At 40.5% G+C, this 16719-nt stretch overlaps 1 protein-coding gene across 5 annotated transcripts in view; it reads left to right on the top strand.

Moving 5' to 3' along the window:
• Positions 1 to 16719, top strand: part of cyth1a (cytohesin 1a) — a 42150-nt gene that overhangs the window by 4540 nt on the left and 20891 nt on the right. The window contains exon 1 of one of the 5 annotated variants that reach the window (XM_085156188.1): positions 587 to 876. The exons of 1 other annotated variant lie outside the window; for it this stretch is intronic. In XM_085156188.1, the coding sequence (XP_085012314.1) occupies positions 795 to 876 (82 nt within the window). In that variant the 5' untranslated portion in view covers positions 587 to 794. Of the gene's footprint in view, positions 1 to 586; positions 877 to 10166; positions 16158 to 16719 lie in introns of those variants that run through there. 3 more of the 5 variants (XM_085156184.1, XM_085156185.1, XM_085156189.1) reach the window with 3 other exon arrangements.

The following is a 16719-nucleotide window of genomic DNA, read 5'->3' as shown; positions in this document are numbered from 1 at the left end:
AAATGGCTCACAGTGTTTGGCCCAGGAGCTAGTTATTTCTTCTATCCTGTTGCCAAGCAACAATGAAATCTTGCCTCTTTTTTTTAATGCTTTTCAAGCCAAAAAACCACGAGTGACTAAAAGCTAAAAGCAGCAGAGGGTGGAGATGGAAATAAAAATCTGGAGTGGACAAAAAAAAGCATACTGCTGACTTTCATCTATTTATTTATTTTTGCCATAATTTCCATGAAAACAACAGAACTCCATCCCTTCTTCAAGCGACTTTTCAGATTGAACCAGTCGTACGCGGTTGCTGCAGCAGTCACAGATACGTTAATATATTTTGTGTGCAGCCTGTCAAGAATTAGTATGTGAGGTAGCTAGTGGGAGAGAAAGAGAAAGGGAGAGAGAGGGAGCAGAGGAGGATAAGAGTGAGGCTCAGATACCAACGGAAAAGGGGAACGGGGGAGAAAGCAGAAGTGATTTTAGCATCCGATAGCAAGTTGCACATTCTCAACAAAGGGGAAGAGAAAGTAGGTTAGTGTAAGACATTGGCCGAGGAGCGTCATCCAACTAGGGGTGGGGGGGGGGGGGGGGGGATTAGGTGAAGCAAAGTGACACAGTGCAGGATCTTACAGTTGGAATCCTTCCATGGAGGGAACAGCTGGGAGCAAGGAGTGACAGGTGCACTGGGGAGACTGGGATCTTCACAACTTTTCTTTCACATCACAGTCATAAGGAGGGAGGAACTCAGGACGATACACAGCTGCAGTCTGAGACATACACTCAGATACGGAGATTAACACGCCAGAGCTATGGGGACAGTCAGTGAACTATGTGTGTCCAGTTTTCAGACCTTCTTGTGCCCTGCTGTGAAGCCACTCGAGGAAGCTCCAGGTAAAGTAAAAGTTCTTTTCAGGAAGATCATTTTTCATTTTGCTGGCTTTTGGCATCATTACTATAAACCTACAGTGTTGAAACTATCACGAGCATTTGTTTTTTGAATGTGTTTTCAACCTGTGAGCGTGGTCATGTGTGCTTCTGTGACCACTGGCACGAACACATGACTAAACCAGAGATGAAAACAAACAGTCGGACAGAAATAGAAGGAGCTTCTCGAGGCTCAGGGAGGCTCTCATTTAGCACAGCTTAAACCTCTGCCCTGTGCGTGCACGCACACTAATAGAGCGTGAGCTAATGTTATTACTCACTCAGCTGATCGAATCTGCAGCAGGGCTGCTTCCTTCTTGATGGCTTCACATTCCTTTTTCACACACGTACATAAAATCCTTATGTCGGCCGACAACATGTGAAATCTCAGCTTGCGAGCCAGACTTTCTCAGCTCTGCCAAAGACTTGTGTTTCCGTCCTTTAACAAAGAGGACTGGCAGTGTTGTGCTTACTGGTGATCGCCTCCTAAAGCTGGGTAAAATGAATTTTCTGTGCTTCTCGGTTTAATTACACACAGAGAGACACAGATTAAGATGTTGGTTTCTTTCGAAGTTTGCTACTCACCATCTGGACAGCGATGGAGCTGATGTGTGCGTGTTTGTTGTTTTGGATTGGTTGCTAAGCGCCGCGATGACATTGCACTGCAGGATGGTGTGCAGGTTCCCATTGGGGGTGTTTAAACTGCATGTTGACATGACTTAAAAAGCTTTGTTGGGTGGCAGTGAATCAGCTGACTTTGTGCGAAGCATGTGGAAGCGTTGCTGCCTCAGTCATTTCAAAATATCCACATCAGCACCAGGGCTCTGCCTGTCGATTTGGATATTCAACGGGGAAGTAATCTGGATTGTTCTGGTACTAAATGTGATGACAGCAGACTTTTGCTGATTTTTTTTTTTTTTTGTCAAGCCAACAGAACTGAATGGCATGTTGGGTGTTTCTAGTCACTTAGATAAAACACTTGCTTGCATTTGTACATTCAGCCGTCCCTGCAATTTGTGGGCAGCGTATTACTAAAGCTGCCAACTGCCTGCCTTGTGTCACGTTTTTTGATTAAACGGCAATAAAATGAAGTTTGTGTTGTGATGGCAACCGTTAAGAGTTTGGGCCACTTGTGATGTAATGACATTGGCTGATACTGTTAGTGTTGGCATTTCTGCTTTTAATGGTGAATCACGAATGACTCATGTGTGGCTCATCCAACTGTTGTTAGGCAAGTTCACGTTGTGTCATCTAAGCTATTACTGTAAACCACTCCTGAAATAAGTGGTGGAATTATTTGATTTCTGTACTTGCGTACAAATTGCATCACATGTCGCTGTTATGACATCTCAGTAGGAAATGGTGTACTTTTATCTGGTGGCTTTACTCTCTTGCACACACAACATATAAAGCTCTTAAAAACAGTTTATACAAATGCAGCTTGACGGAAACTATAATTTATCTACTGACTCACTGGTCACATTGTCAGTTAAACCTTTCTAGTACTGGGTTACACTCCTTTTAAGTTGCTTGGAACATTCCTCAGAGTTTTGGTCCATATTGAAATCGTGGCATCACAAAGTTGATGTAGATTTATCAGCTGCACATCCATGATGCGCATCTCCCATTCCACTGCATCCCAAAGGTGCTGTATTGGAATGAGATCTGGTGATTGTGGAGTTCATTTGAATACAGTGAACTCAATGTCATGTTTGAGATGATTTGAGTTTTGTGACACGAAGCCGCCATCAGCAAATGGTACACTGTGGTCATAAAGGGATGGACACGGTCAGCAGCAACAACACTCAGGTAGATGGTGTTTAGATGATGCTTTGTTGGTACCAAGTGGTCCAAAGTGTGCCAAGAGAATATTTCCCGGACCATTAAACCCCGGTTGATGGAGCTACTACTTCCTGCCTGAAAGAAGGCAGGATGGATCCATGTTTTTTAATGTTGTTTACTCTAACTCCTGACCGCACCATTCAAAGGTTGCAGTGAAAATGGAGACTCATTAGACCAAGCAACATTTTTCCAGCCTTCTGTTTTCCAAACATGGTGCCCATGCAAATTGTAGCCTCAGTTTTCTTTTTTTTTTAGCTGACAGGAATATCACCGGGTGTGGTCTTCTGTTGTTGTGGCTTGAATCAGTCCATGCTCCTCTGACCTCTGACATCAGCAAGGCATTTTGACCCAGAGAATTGCCACTCGATAAATGACTGTGCAGGAAAAAACAGCTATAAGTTAAAAAAAATTGAAATAATTAACCTTTCTTCTCCATTCTGATGCTCAATTTGAACTTCAGGAGGTCGTCTTGACGATGACTTCATGCCTAAATGCAAGGAGTTGATTGGCTGACTAGATATTTACATTAACAGGTGTATCTAAGAAAGTGGTTAATGAGTGTATTCTGACAACAATAACTGTTTACATCAGATTTTTCTAATAAGACATGTTAATAATACTTAATGCTTTTATTTAAGAGGAGAATGTATATTGAAATTAAACTGATCTTTTTTTAAGTAAAAAGAAATTACTTGCTTCCTTCTTAGTCTGTTCTCATGTAGTAATATCAGACTCCAAAGTAAATACAAACTTTTATTTTATCATTTATTTTCTTCAGTTCCCTTTTGCATATAAATTACTGAGTCACCCGCACACTGTTTTGCACCTTTCACAATGTAATTGTTATTGTTAACCAAACGCTCACAGTGACAGTCACTGTGAGTCGGCATGCTTAAATAATCATCATAGCCCACAGAATGACAGTGATCCCAAGTACTGTGTTGTTTATAGAAGACATGATAGAAATTTTCTCTGAGTGATATCAGCACAGCTCCGTCAGCCATCTGTGCAGAGAGCCAGGTGTGCCCCGGATTTGCCGAGGCTCTCTGACGCGGAAATTACTCTCGTGGGCTCCAGGGACAGCTGAGGACACACTGATCTGTGCGAAAGCACAACAAGGCCGTCAGCAACAGTGTGTGTTTGAGAATATTTGCCCTATCAGCTTGTTATATATGAGACTGTAGTGATGGCAGCAGTTACCAGCCTTTTTTGGTTTGGGAGCCTTACACTGTACTGTTATCTATTTTAACAGCTCTTATATCAGTTTATTATTGATTATTAAAATAATGAGATATCTCACAAGTCAGATAAAATCAATAGTTTTTTTGAGAAAAAAAAGGTACAATGAACAACATCCAGAACCGCTACAGGTGGAGCTCTTTTTGAGCTAGAGCTATAAATGCTGTCATCGGCCACTTCATTAGGTACACCTATTCAGCTGTTTGTTAACACAAATATCTAATCAGCCAATCACATGGCAGCCACTCGGTGCATATAGGCCCTGTTTCAGGCAGGCAGCAGTGTAATGGTGCAAAATGTTCTTGGTACACGTTGGAGGACCAGTTGAGCATCTTTTAAATACCACAGCCTAGAAACACAAGTAATGCTGTCCATCCATGTCCATCCCTTTATGACCACAGTGTACCCACCTTCTGATGGCTGCTTCCAATAGGATAACGCACAATGTCACAAAATTCACATCATGTACAGTTCACTGTACTCAAATGGCATCCACAGTCACCAGATCTCAGTCTAATAGAGCACCTGGAGGATGCGGTGGACAGGATATTCTCAGCCGACAAATTTGCAGCAACCGCGTTGATGCTATCATATCTATATGGATTAATATCTGTGAGGAGTGTTTCCAGTGTTTGTTAAATCTGTGTGAAAAAAAAAATAAGGCATTTCTGAAAGCAAAAGGGAAGGGAAGAGTGTATGAAAACATAGAGAGACTCACAAAACCTAAGCTCGGGGAACTAAGTGGGTTCCTTTTCCTTTTGGTGTTATGGGAGGATATGTCTCAAGATATTTTTTTATGTCTTGATAAATGCTCTAGGAAAGAACAAGCAACGGATAGGACAGTAAAGAATTGATGTTCATAATTGTGCTATTTTGGCTATATCTGACATGACCGTCAGTTTTCATCTTTAACGCTAACTGCTTAGCAGCATGCACCTGCTGCCCTCGATCTTTTAGTTTTTATGACTCAGATAGAATCCTGTTTATAAAGAGCAAAATGTATATTTAGTCATTTCTCTGGAGTGCTTATTAGTCAAACTCATGAATTTTTCAGCAAAGATAAGCAGTCGCTTTGTCACCGTGTGCTATCTCTTGTTGGGGTCACCATGTAAATGTCAAAACTTTGTGCGGTGCAGAACGCTGCACGACTAGCATGAGATGAGTACGTTTTCTTATGCAAACAGGTTCTCAACTGTCATGTTTTATCAGAAGCGCTGGAAATTTTGCATGCTCCTCCTGAAACAGTTTCTGGCAGCAGTATTACTGCGTGTAGGTGGGTCCTGCTGTAAGCTGTGTAGAGTTCTGTATTTTAATTGCAAATTGATTGGCCGCCCACAGAGTTCTTTCTGACATGCAAACATCAGAAAAATAGCACCAGAGTTAGATGTATTCTGCTATTTCTTTCTTTTTTTTGCACATGACTCATGCCAGTAATTAATCGTTCAGTCCTGAATTCCGTCTAACCCAGAAAATTACAGAGTGCATAGAACCAAAGGTCTCATTACCTGTGATTGCACCTGTAAAAGGAAAGCAGTGGTTTCAAAGTAAACTTGTGCAGTGACTCATGCGTCAAGCAGCAGATCACTCGAGCCATGTTTAATGCCAAAGAATATTTGCTGTGCAGGTTTGTAATTGTCGTGGTGGCAGAACCATTTTTTATGCCTTGTTTCGAGCTCGTCTGTAGATATTAACCTCCTGTTTCTCAATAAACCTCCTGTTTGCATGTTTTGTAAGTTAGAAAAAAACAACATGACTCTGTACAGTGACCTAACTTCAATATGACGCAGTGTAGTTAATTTTGAAATGCTTTTGGTTGAAATCATTGCTGTTTGATAGTAAAGATAAATTTCTCTAAAAATTTCCTTTGTGGGGTTTTTTCTCCCCTCCTGCAGCTGTAATTAATACAAATGATCAGCAGGAGTCACTCTTGGTACCTTTTGTCTTAATGATGGGGATTATTTTCTCTCACAGAGCAATTTTCCATCTAATTCAGGCTATTTGAAGCCTAAAATAAAGATGTATTTTTAGTTCAGGAGCTGCCAGGATATTGTTTTGACTCTGTGGTTTCACTTATAATAGCCCCGGCACACCCACAACTGATTTTACACATATACACACACACACAGAAACACAAAAAGCAAAACATTATTTTGCTTTCCAACTTCTGTGTTTTTGAAGACTTTTTAAGATGTTTGAAAACGTATTGCATCAGTGTTTCTTGGATTAGGAGGCTATATTTTTATGGCAAGCCTGCCTTATAAACTAGGACTTTGGTTTTGGGACTCTTCCAGGGAGTCGCAAATTGTAGTTTTTGTGAAGTGGAGTGTTTTGGAGCTCGGTCAGACATAAAATAAAATTCGCCCTCTGTTGGAATTATCTTGACAATCGTTTTCTTTCACATCCTGCAACCTTGAGTCATATTTTGAAATCACTACTTACGAAACTTTATATAAGATGTCGCTGAATACTAAAAACCTGGTAGTGACCTGCACATCAGTAATGAGTGCTAATGATTGAAGTCAAAACATTCAATCATGTGTTCATTACACTCAGCTGAGGGCACCTTTAAAACCACAAGCTTTTTTGAGACTCGCACTTGCAATCACGCTTTAATCCACATTCTTAACATAGCACCGTAAGACTGAACAACAGCTATTTCACAATACGAGCCAGACTTGTGTGAGGTCAGAACATTCCCAGAGGTTAGAGAGCTACAGTCACCATATGTAGACTTAGAGGGTGATACCAGAAAGCTGTCAGAAAAAGCTTTGCTACAAATCCAACACAGCCTGATTTATATATAATGTGTCACATAAGCCCTGTGAGGTGTGTCCTGCATGTACATCTTGCAAACTGCTACATAAAATGTAATCTTTAAGCCTGCGGCAATAACGCATGCGTGGTATATCTAGAAGTTATAAATAATTAAGCAGTGTTAAAGTAAATGTTTACCTTTGCTGTAGCAGCACTGTTACAGACACCATGCAGTTTGTTGGACAAAGCCAACAACTTCACACAAACTTACTGACATGAAGACAAATTAACATTGTCTTGTGGTCTTCATACATACATGCTCTAAATAATATATTAATAAAATTGTAATAAAAAGATATCCTCAGTAATTAAAGCATCATATTTTTTCTTTAAAAAATTTATAACAAAAAATACATTCTGGAAAAAGTAAAAGATGCGGCTTTCTAAAACAAATGCTGGAGAGCGGTTAAAAATCCTTTATAAAAAACGTATGTGTCATATCATTAACACCAATTCATATAAATCTTATTGCATTTACTAGAAAATAATATTGTGTTACACAGGTAAACCTAGTTTCCCCATTTGGTTGTGGCTGACCTCGTAGTTGAGACTTTTATAGGTCATAGTTAAAGGTTTTGCGGTAATGGTATTTTAATTTTAAAACTGAAAAAAAGAACTAACGTCCTACAGATTCTAAGACGAGCAGACCTTTGTCTATTTGAAGAATTTCTCTTTTCCTTTGAAACTCAAAGCTGCACCTTTTAGCACAGACCTTGTTCTTTTTTGGTCTTGATTTAAAGTTTGCATAAATCCTCCATTTATCTGCCGATCCGTTCTACTTTAGCTCGTTCAGGAAGCTATGGATAACTGTAATCTTCATGTGTCTATGTCATCTCATAATCTTTTCATTTAAAGGTCAGGCAGCTGCCTGAGTGCTCTTGTTCTGGGTCCTTGAGCACAGATTTACAGCATTGCTTGGGGGAATGGATGCACTTCTAACAATGAATTGAAACTTTGTGTGCACGGGGGTCTCTACACACAGGCTGCATTGTCAGCTGTTGAGTTTGCGCGACACAGCTGAGGCATTCATGGGTCACAGAATGAAGTTGAGATCCCCCCTAAATGAAGATTCAGTGCAGTGAAGCACTTTACCGTAGTCTTCTTAGTAGCTGTGTCCTGATTCCTGGCTCGGTGCTCAGAATCTTTTTAAAATGCAGCTGGACAGCTCATACACATTTTTCTACCGTACATCAGATAAACAAAACAGATGAGCTGTTTTCTCCCCTTACCTGGCCTCTGTCATTGGCTGTGAGTGGAGCATTCCTCTTGGCTCTCAGGTATTCATCGACAGGCAAGGACAGGCTCAATCCTCTGCTATCTGACAGCAGTATGGCTGTGCAGGTGTTATACAAACAGAAGACTAATTTATTCACTTTCAACAGGGGGCTGTAAATCCCTCATAGTTTTCCCTAAAATATCTCTCTACTAGGAAAAAACGACCTTTCAACAAACCTTTGATCAGCCTTTGATCACAGGGGGGGAAAAGGTGAAGGTCATGACATCAAATCTCTAAAGCTGCATTAGGCACAAACATTCTGGTGAGTATCACCAAGATGTAGCCAAACCTGTTTCATCGCTACTGGTAGGCCCCTGCATTGTTGTGGTGTAATCATAAGAGTGCAATGAAAATCAGCTGTTTTTCAGAATCACTCAATCATCCCCAATAATAATAACAACAACAACAACAAAAAGATTATACAGGATAATGTGGGAAATAAATCCAGAGCCATTAAAGCACTAGACTGAAACATTTTGATTTATTTGTTTATTTATTGCAATAATATCATGTGGGAATAGGCTGTGCATCGAGTTCGAATATCCAACAGGTGTTCACAAGTGTTTGTCTGTGCAGGTGTTGTTGCTATTTTCTAAAGAACGGTTTAACATTTGTTTCTGAGGTAAACGTCCGACTGCACACACACGTCTACTCTCGGCGGATGTGGTGAATCAAAAGCCTTAAAAAGAGCAAGATCAGCAGCAGTAAACTGCTGTGCCTCGGTGAGTCTAACTCACTCCCTGCCCCCACTCAAACCCCAGCAACACGTGTGTGTGTGTGCGTGTGTGGGAGAGAGCCGAAGGCAACAGGGTGGCAACACAGTGGGGCAGACGCGTCATAGGGCACGTTCGCTGCGCTCTAATCAGTTTGCATAATCAGGAGACAGAGAGGCAACGAATTCCTTTCAAAACAAGAGTCTCACTTACTAATAACAAAGTCCAGTATATGACAACTACTCACACCTACCTTACTTTTTGTAAGTAAATAAAATTTATTTATATAGCACTTTTCACAGATAAAAATCACATAGTGCTTCACAATAAAGAGAAAGAAAATGAAAAAGAATGGAAATACAACAAATAACAATGTAAAACAGTAAAATACAACATAAAACAACAAATTAGTTGAAATCTTGTCTTCAGCTGCCTTTTAAAAGAATCAATGGAGTCTGTACAGCGTAAAACCAGTGGAAGAGAATTCCACAACCTTGGTGCCACTGCCTGAAAGTTTTAAATCCAGTGCGTGGGGCCACCAGCAGTCTCTGAGCTGATGACCTTAAATTCAAATTCAAATTTTATTTGTCACATACACAGTCATACACAGTACGATATGCAGTGAAATGCGTAGAACAACTGCTCGTGACCTAAAGAAAAAAAGAAAAGGCTATGAATAAGATAGGAAATAAATATGAAAATTAAAAAGGGTAAATTTAACTAGGAAGGAATAAAATAAAATAAAATATAAAAATTAAGTTAAAAATGAGATAACTGTACAACACAAATTAGAATGAAGGGTAAATTTAACTGGGAAAGAATAAGATAAAATATATAAATTAAAGTTGAAAATAAAATAACTGTACAACAAAATACACACAGTATAGAAATATATAAGAATGTATGAAGAAATATAAATATTTATATACACAATAACAGCAGCTGTACAAGTATTAACTGGGAATGAGGAATATAATGTCCAGTGTTGTGCAATCCACATTATTTAGTGTCTTGTGCAGTGCAACCTCTAGACCTTAGAGCTTGGAAAGATGAATGTGGTTTCAGCAGGTCAGATATATACTGGGGAGCTTGACCATGTAGGGCCCTAAAGGTTAAAACTAAAATTTTAAAATGAAACCTAAAACTTACAGGCAACCAGTGAAGGTAGGCCAAAACTGGAGTGATATGAGATCTTCTGTTGGTGCCTGTTAAGAGTCGTGCTGCAGCATTCTGCACAGTCTGAAGACTATGCAAAGCTGACTTGTTAAAACAAGTAAAAAGACCATTGCAGTAATCCAAATGGGAAGTCGTTTATGCTGAAGAACTGAATCATTTAAAAATATACTATGTACATTATATATTTATTTATGTATATATCTATATTTGTTTATTTTTTCTCACCTACTCACTGGCATCGTAAAGACACAAATCAAAACTGTTGTATAAAACATAAACCTGTAGGATCCTGCAGGATAAGCCTAATTTGAAAAAAACAAAACAACAAAGTTATGTGCTGAAAGTTATGGTCTGATTATACCAGCACCAACACATATGCAAACAGGAGTTTTGAGCTCTGCAAATTGGTATACCTCTCCAAGTTTATGTGGCAATGCTGCGGGGCAATTTCAAACTAATAACTGACAGTTATTCTTTGAAATTATTTGGATGTGAGGATGACGGGGATTTAGCCAGTTGAACGCTTGTTTGGGTGCCACAATGTCTTGAGTCAGTCTCATTATACACCTCAATATTCAAATCAATATAAAGTTCTTGTAATTTAAGAGTAGTGTTTTCTTGAATTTATATTAAGTTTTGTACTGTCCTGAAGATAACTGGTTTGGCTAATGGTGCCTTTATGAATACCACAGAATATCACAGAAAGAGTCGAAACAACAAAAAATTGTAACGGTGTAATCCAAATAAGGTTTTTTGGAAACGTTCTTTAAAACGTGTTTTAATTTGAAAGGCACAACCGGAAGCGCTCCTCTGTGCTGAGCCTGCTTCGCTTGCTACTTTCTCGCTCTCAGGAGCAAAAGCTGGTTGGTCAAAGTCCGTCACTTCAAACCACTCCCTTGAGTCGTGGACCGAAACAGTCTTGTTTTAGGCTAGAAGTCAATCTTCGGAGTAACTTTTAACTCGCCAATTGAGAGTTGAAAAGTCAATAAAGCTGTCGTTAATTGTATTCGGCGAAAGGTTTGACTCTCGGAAATCTTCTAGAAACTTTTCGGACTCGAAACCTTGAGGCACAGACATCATGGTGTTAAAGTCTGAAGACGGCGTAGGTGAGTGAGCTACTCAGGGAGAGACCTTTTACTTCGTGTGAAAGGAATTTAAATGGCACCACATGGCATTTAAAATATACACATATATATCAGAGATAATAACTTGACGGTATGAGAATGGAAAATCTCAGTGGATTGTAACTGTCCTTGGCCTTGTTGACATTGTTTATTCTCCTATTGTTGCTTTGCTGCTTGTGTAAGCGCGGCACTTTTCTGAGCCTTATATAGCAAAAAAAGACAAATAAAAAATATGTTTACACAATCATTGGGGGTTTTTTTTAAGTCTATTTTTGTTTATCTATATCATATTGACTGATCCTTTTCTACAAAATTCAGCACATTACCACATATTTGTACACTGAATCAAAGAGCTGGCTGTATTTTCACATTTAATTTTGAGCAGTGCTGTGTCAACATTATCAAGCACTTTAGTAGTAACACTCTGTAGACTTAATGCAGACTCTAACACGGTCAGAGTAAATATCGTCGGTGTCATTTTTCACTGAATACTCAGCAACAGGTGTGAGAGCAGACCGCGCACTCCTCCAACAAGCTTTACATGAGTCATACTTCATCATTCCAGCCTTTGGATGGGCCACCTTTAGTTGAAATTATGCCAGAGAAGCCTTGCTAACTGTTGCAAATTACATTTGTGGCTGTAATTCCTTTACATCAGTTTGATGATGTGCAGTCATAATGAGCCAGTGTGCCGCCTTTGGTGTGAGACAGAAAGCCTTTGTTGCTGAGCATCATTCTTTCATCTTTTCTCTTTGACTTAGTTAGCCTGGCAGCATTAATCAGGAACTTTGCCTTGCGTCACTAATAATCCTGTTAGAGAACAGTGGCTGATCCTGTTATATGCTGCTGCTCCTTTATTGTTCTTGGGAACTTGCACACTTTGCCCCCCTCTCTCTTTTCCTTCCATAGCCTTGGCTGAACCTGGCTGGCACACACAGCTGCATTGTTTTTTGGAGGCAGCGAGATGAGAGAGAGGTCCATTCGATTTCTTTTGAGTCCATTTGTCTCTGCCACTTAGCGGTGGGTGGTCTGGGAAATTAAAGTAGTTGTCACTAATGGTTCCCTAATGAGTGGTGCTGAGAGCTCTAATGGGGCCTCTGGTACGTTGTACCCTCCCTGGCACTAATGCCCCCGTGGTTTGATAATCTTCATCATCTCGCCATTATCATATTTTAGCTCTCTTTCTGCATCAGTTGCAGCGCTCCTTTCCACGCAGACCATCGTTCACTCTGCGTTGTTGGTGCTGAAATGGAAAATGTGTTTAGAGCAGAGAGCACTAGTGAGGTGTTGTTGAAAGTCTGTTTGGTAGCTCAGCAGCACTTGGTTGGCTGTTTTCGCTGATGTTGTTAGTGATCTCGCAACTGAAAGAGGAGAGAAAATGAAGGGTGTGCAGATTTTAAACTATGACCTGTCACATGAATATTGCAATGGTTTTATGAGAGACTGTGCTGAACAAACTTTTTTTTTTCTTTCTAATTAGTCAAGGCAAGGGGGGAAAAAAGTTTGTTTTGGATGAGCCTAATTAAATAGGCGGAATGGAAAGATGTGGAGAGTTTGGAGCCAACTGTTGATTGTCATTTACCTGCATTGTTATTATGGTCAACTACAACTGACTTTCTAGTTGGTACTGGGCTTGGTCTTCATGTGACATCATGTGACGCACATCATGATTTCATAACATCATGATGGCGAGCTATGATTAGTTGGGGAAGTCTGTCATGTCTTGCGGTCAGGTCATTATTATAATCCCAGATAAATGAAGTCCAAGTCTTTCTGGCCAAGCATTTTAGCTATCGTCCTTTTAAAAATTTCTTCTAATCAAGAAAAGGGTTGTGGTTCTAGTCCACATTTCGTGACATCTTGTCATGATGCTGCCTGTCAGAATGACAGGAGGTTGTGAGGACAGAGTGCAGATAAGGGTGTAGCAAGACTTTAACTGCTGTTTTCACTTCCTTCTCGGTTTCTCAGAAAGAAATGTGTCAAGTTCTCTTTTTTTTCTTTATTCTTTCTCTAGGAGTGGAAATCACACTGCAGTCTCAAAGCTTAGCAGTTTGTTATTCCTCGCCTCTCTCAAAGTTACTGACTTTTAGTGACACTCAGCTTCGTCTGCAACAGGTAGAGACATGCCTGGAGTTGCTGTCTTATTACGGGAAGGGGAAAAAAAAAAGTCTGACTTCTGCTGGTAATGTGAAAGAATCCAAAATGGCGGCTGGGAGGAACTTCTTGATAGATGCCTTTTTAAAGGAGTATGCTGATTTGCCAATCAAGCAGCTGTGCAGCAGCTCAGGGTTTGAGCTGTGACTGAGCTGTGCTTACTTGATCTACTCCTGGTGTTTCTCCACTGTTCAGAGCACAGTGAACCAATGCCTATTTTATTCCCTTCCCAACAGGATGGGAGGGTTTCGCCGCAGTTTTCACTCCTCCGCCGATCTGTTAGAGCAGCTCACAAACAGGAAACTGAGGGTTTGATGATATGCTTGACAGGAAGAGACATCCTACAGTTTGTGTGATGGGTACATTTTTTCACTCTTCTACAGCAGAAAAAGCAACACTGAGGCAAAAATAAAGGTGCTAAAAGATAAAGATTTTTGGCTCTTCCAGCTTTTCCACCACATGTTTTTCAGATCATGTGTGTGTTATACTGGGAAGGCAGGATGTTGATAGTGGGAAAGCCCTGATTAGAATCAAGGCTAACGGCATCAGAGGACAAAGGCATGTATTGTGGGAAGAAATAGCACTTCCGCTTTTGAGGAAAAACACAGAGTTGCCTCCTCGGTGGCTTCTAAAAACAAGTTAATGTCAATAAAACAGAGCAGGGATTATGTAAAAAAAGCTCATCTTTTGTGTTTGCTACCGTGGATTATGTCTATGTATGTGCATGCAGCTGCTATGCTGCTGTTGGTCACTCTGCATGTTTGCTTTACATGAAATCTGACGCTGACACAGTGTGTAGGGTGGCGGGCCTTGCTATACATTCTTTAGGCTCAGTTCCCACCCACTCACATCCTCGGGTCTCTACATTCCTGCACAGCAGCGTCAACAAAGCTAGCCAACCCACTGTGAACTATGTCTGGGCTGTCAGGGGAATGACGGGGGCGTTTCTGTTTGACCAGTCTTCTTTTGTGATGGCATCGACTTTTTAATGTGCCTTTTTAAAGGGTGTAAAACATCTTCTCATAACACAAAAACTCACACAAACACAAAATGCTTTGCACTTTCACCTGTTGAGAGCTCTGGAAGACAACCAAGTTGGACTACATGAGAGGGAAAAATCCACTGAAAAGTGAAACTAGTGCTCCTCCTTAAAGTGGCATTTCTTCTAATAATTGTCAGGGTGTCCTCTGATTGCAAAACAAAGCCCAGATGCAGAGAAGTCCATGAGACGATGTTTCCTCAGATCACTTGTCTGTGACCTAATTAAACCCTTTCCTTGTGTATTTATGGGCACAGTCACTATTTTCAAGTATATTAGTACAATATGGTGTGTATGTATTAAATTATTTCCCCATTAATGTCAAGAATGTTGATAAAGCAGCATATGCTTCAGGGCAGACTTTTGTCAAGTTTCCATTGGCTTCACCACAGGACGTCAATGACCAGTAGGTGACATCTGAAGCCCCTCAAATTTAGAATTTTATTTAAAATCAATACTGATGTTTTTAGGAATTTAATAATAATAATAATAATAATGAGATTGGCACTGATGGCACAAGCAGAAGAAAGGGATCTGTCAGTCTTATTGCTTTCTCAAATCACTTTACATTTGTATTGCATTATGTTTTATTGGAACATTCATTAGGAGAATAACACCTTTGACTCTCCAACATAGATCCTTGTAATCGTGAGGCATGCTACAAGTGAATTTACTGTTGCTATTCCATTCTTGTCTAAGATGGGATTATGTGAAAAATGGGTGTAGCTTCACCAGCACATGGATCCCATCCTGACAACTATCAGAAGAAGCTCAGTCACTTCGAGGCTGCAGAGTGCACTCAGCACGGCAGAGGGCTCCAGCATGACTCATTCATCTTTATACAGACATCAGACAAGCGCTCATGTCTGCTCTGTGCTGCAGACGTACCCGGGGCAAGTGTACACTCATACTGTAAAAACACACAGTGAGGAGCAGTGGTGAAAACCATTCTCTTAAAAGATCATTAGACTCAGGATAATACTCATGGCCTAGACTTAACAATAAACACATAGTCGCCTCCAGCACAGAGTCCGTTGTTAAAGTGGAGTTTGGAGGTGGTAATTTTGGAAGCATGACTGGTCAGGAGAGTGAAGAACTGGCTTGAATTGCTTACTCACAACACCAGCTCATAGTAGAATATATCCTCGCTGTCTCTGTGGGAGATGACGGCAGAGGAGGAACCAATCATCATGTAGTTATTTGGTAATTTAACTATTAATCATCATTACGAACATAAGACAGGCTGGATTTTTTTTCTTTTTCAGTCTTATGGTTCTGGGCTTTTTCATTTCATCATTCCTGATACAAATAGGGCAAATTCCCACACTTGAAAAATCTGAAATGGGGGGGAGTAATCGGATTACTACCTGAAAAGTATTTCATCCTCTAACTAGAACTCAGCATGTTGAATTATAAGCATGGGTTGAACGTATGCCTACAGGTGTGTATGCAGCATATTTTTGGGAGAAGGGGCAGCAGCTAAAGAAATGACCACCGGGTGGAGCCACCATGTTCGTCGTGGAGACAGGAAAGCATGTGGAGAGAGAGAGAAAGAGGGAGGGCGAGGAGGTGGTGAGCTAGTGAGTAAGGCTCCTTCCCAAATAGACTGTATCAGTGGCTGTGTGCCTTGAGCCGGCTGGCAGCTGATAGTTGTGCTGAAGAAATCAGGCAGTGTCTCTCTCCCTGTCCGGAGGAGCAGGACTCTTCCTTCTGTCACTTGACGTGTGGATGTTTTGAATCGCCAGAATTAAGCGGTAGAATCTGACAGGAGCCAGGACTGCTGAGCCTGTTTGTGTACAACAAGGTGGAGTGAAGAAGTGGAGTTCTTCAGAAACCCAGAAAAGTAACACTTTGGAGATTTTCTTGTTCAGGTTAGCACCAAATCTTGATGATGCTTCTGTGTTTAGCTGATTAATTAATTGCAAGGCTGTTTTGTTGCTTGCTGTCATGTTGCTGTCATGTGGGACTTTGGTCAGGTTTCATTGAGTCTGTGCCTGCAGTTGCACTTTGACAGTTTTTAGGGTAAAATCAATGAAGCTGGAAAAAATGCATGCTTTATAAATAAAGAAACTGCCGGGAGATGATTCATATATATATATATATATATGAATATTTATGTGTTTTAAATCTCCTGGCTGGCCTGTTGTGTTGACTGTATACCAGAGCTGGAGCCCCAAAACTGGGTAACAGAGTGATGTCAGCAGTGGTGAGTTTGTTGGTATGAATGAAGCCCTTTTGATGATGGATGTATGTAGAAGTTGGACTTAAACACCACATCATCAGGGGTCTGTATGGAGCACATGGGATATGTCCATTCAAGAACATTAACAAGGATCAAGCTGGTAAAAGTAAAGGCAATTCCTTATCATCAGCCCATGTGTTTGGACCTTGTTAAGGAATGAAGCTACTTGTCGACACAAAGAGAGAGCTGTG

This window comes from Neolamprologus multifasciatus, chromosome 4, assembly GCF_963576455.1.
Source record: "Neolamprologus multifasciatus chromosome 4, fNeoMul1.2, whole genome shotgun sequence".
Classification (NCBI taxonomy): Eukaryota; Metazoa; Chordata; class Actinopteri; order Cichliformes; family Cichlidae; genus Neolamprologus; species Neolamprologus multifasciatus.
Note: the sequence above shows the minus strand (reverse complement) of the source record. Positions and strands in the feature narration are given on the sequence as shown.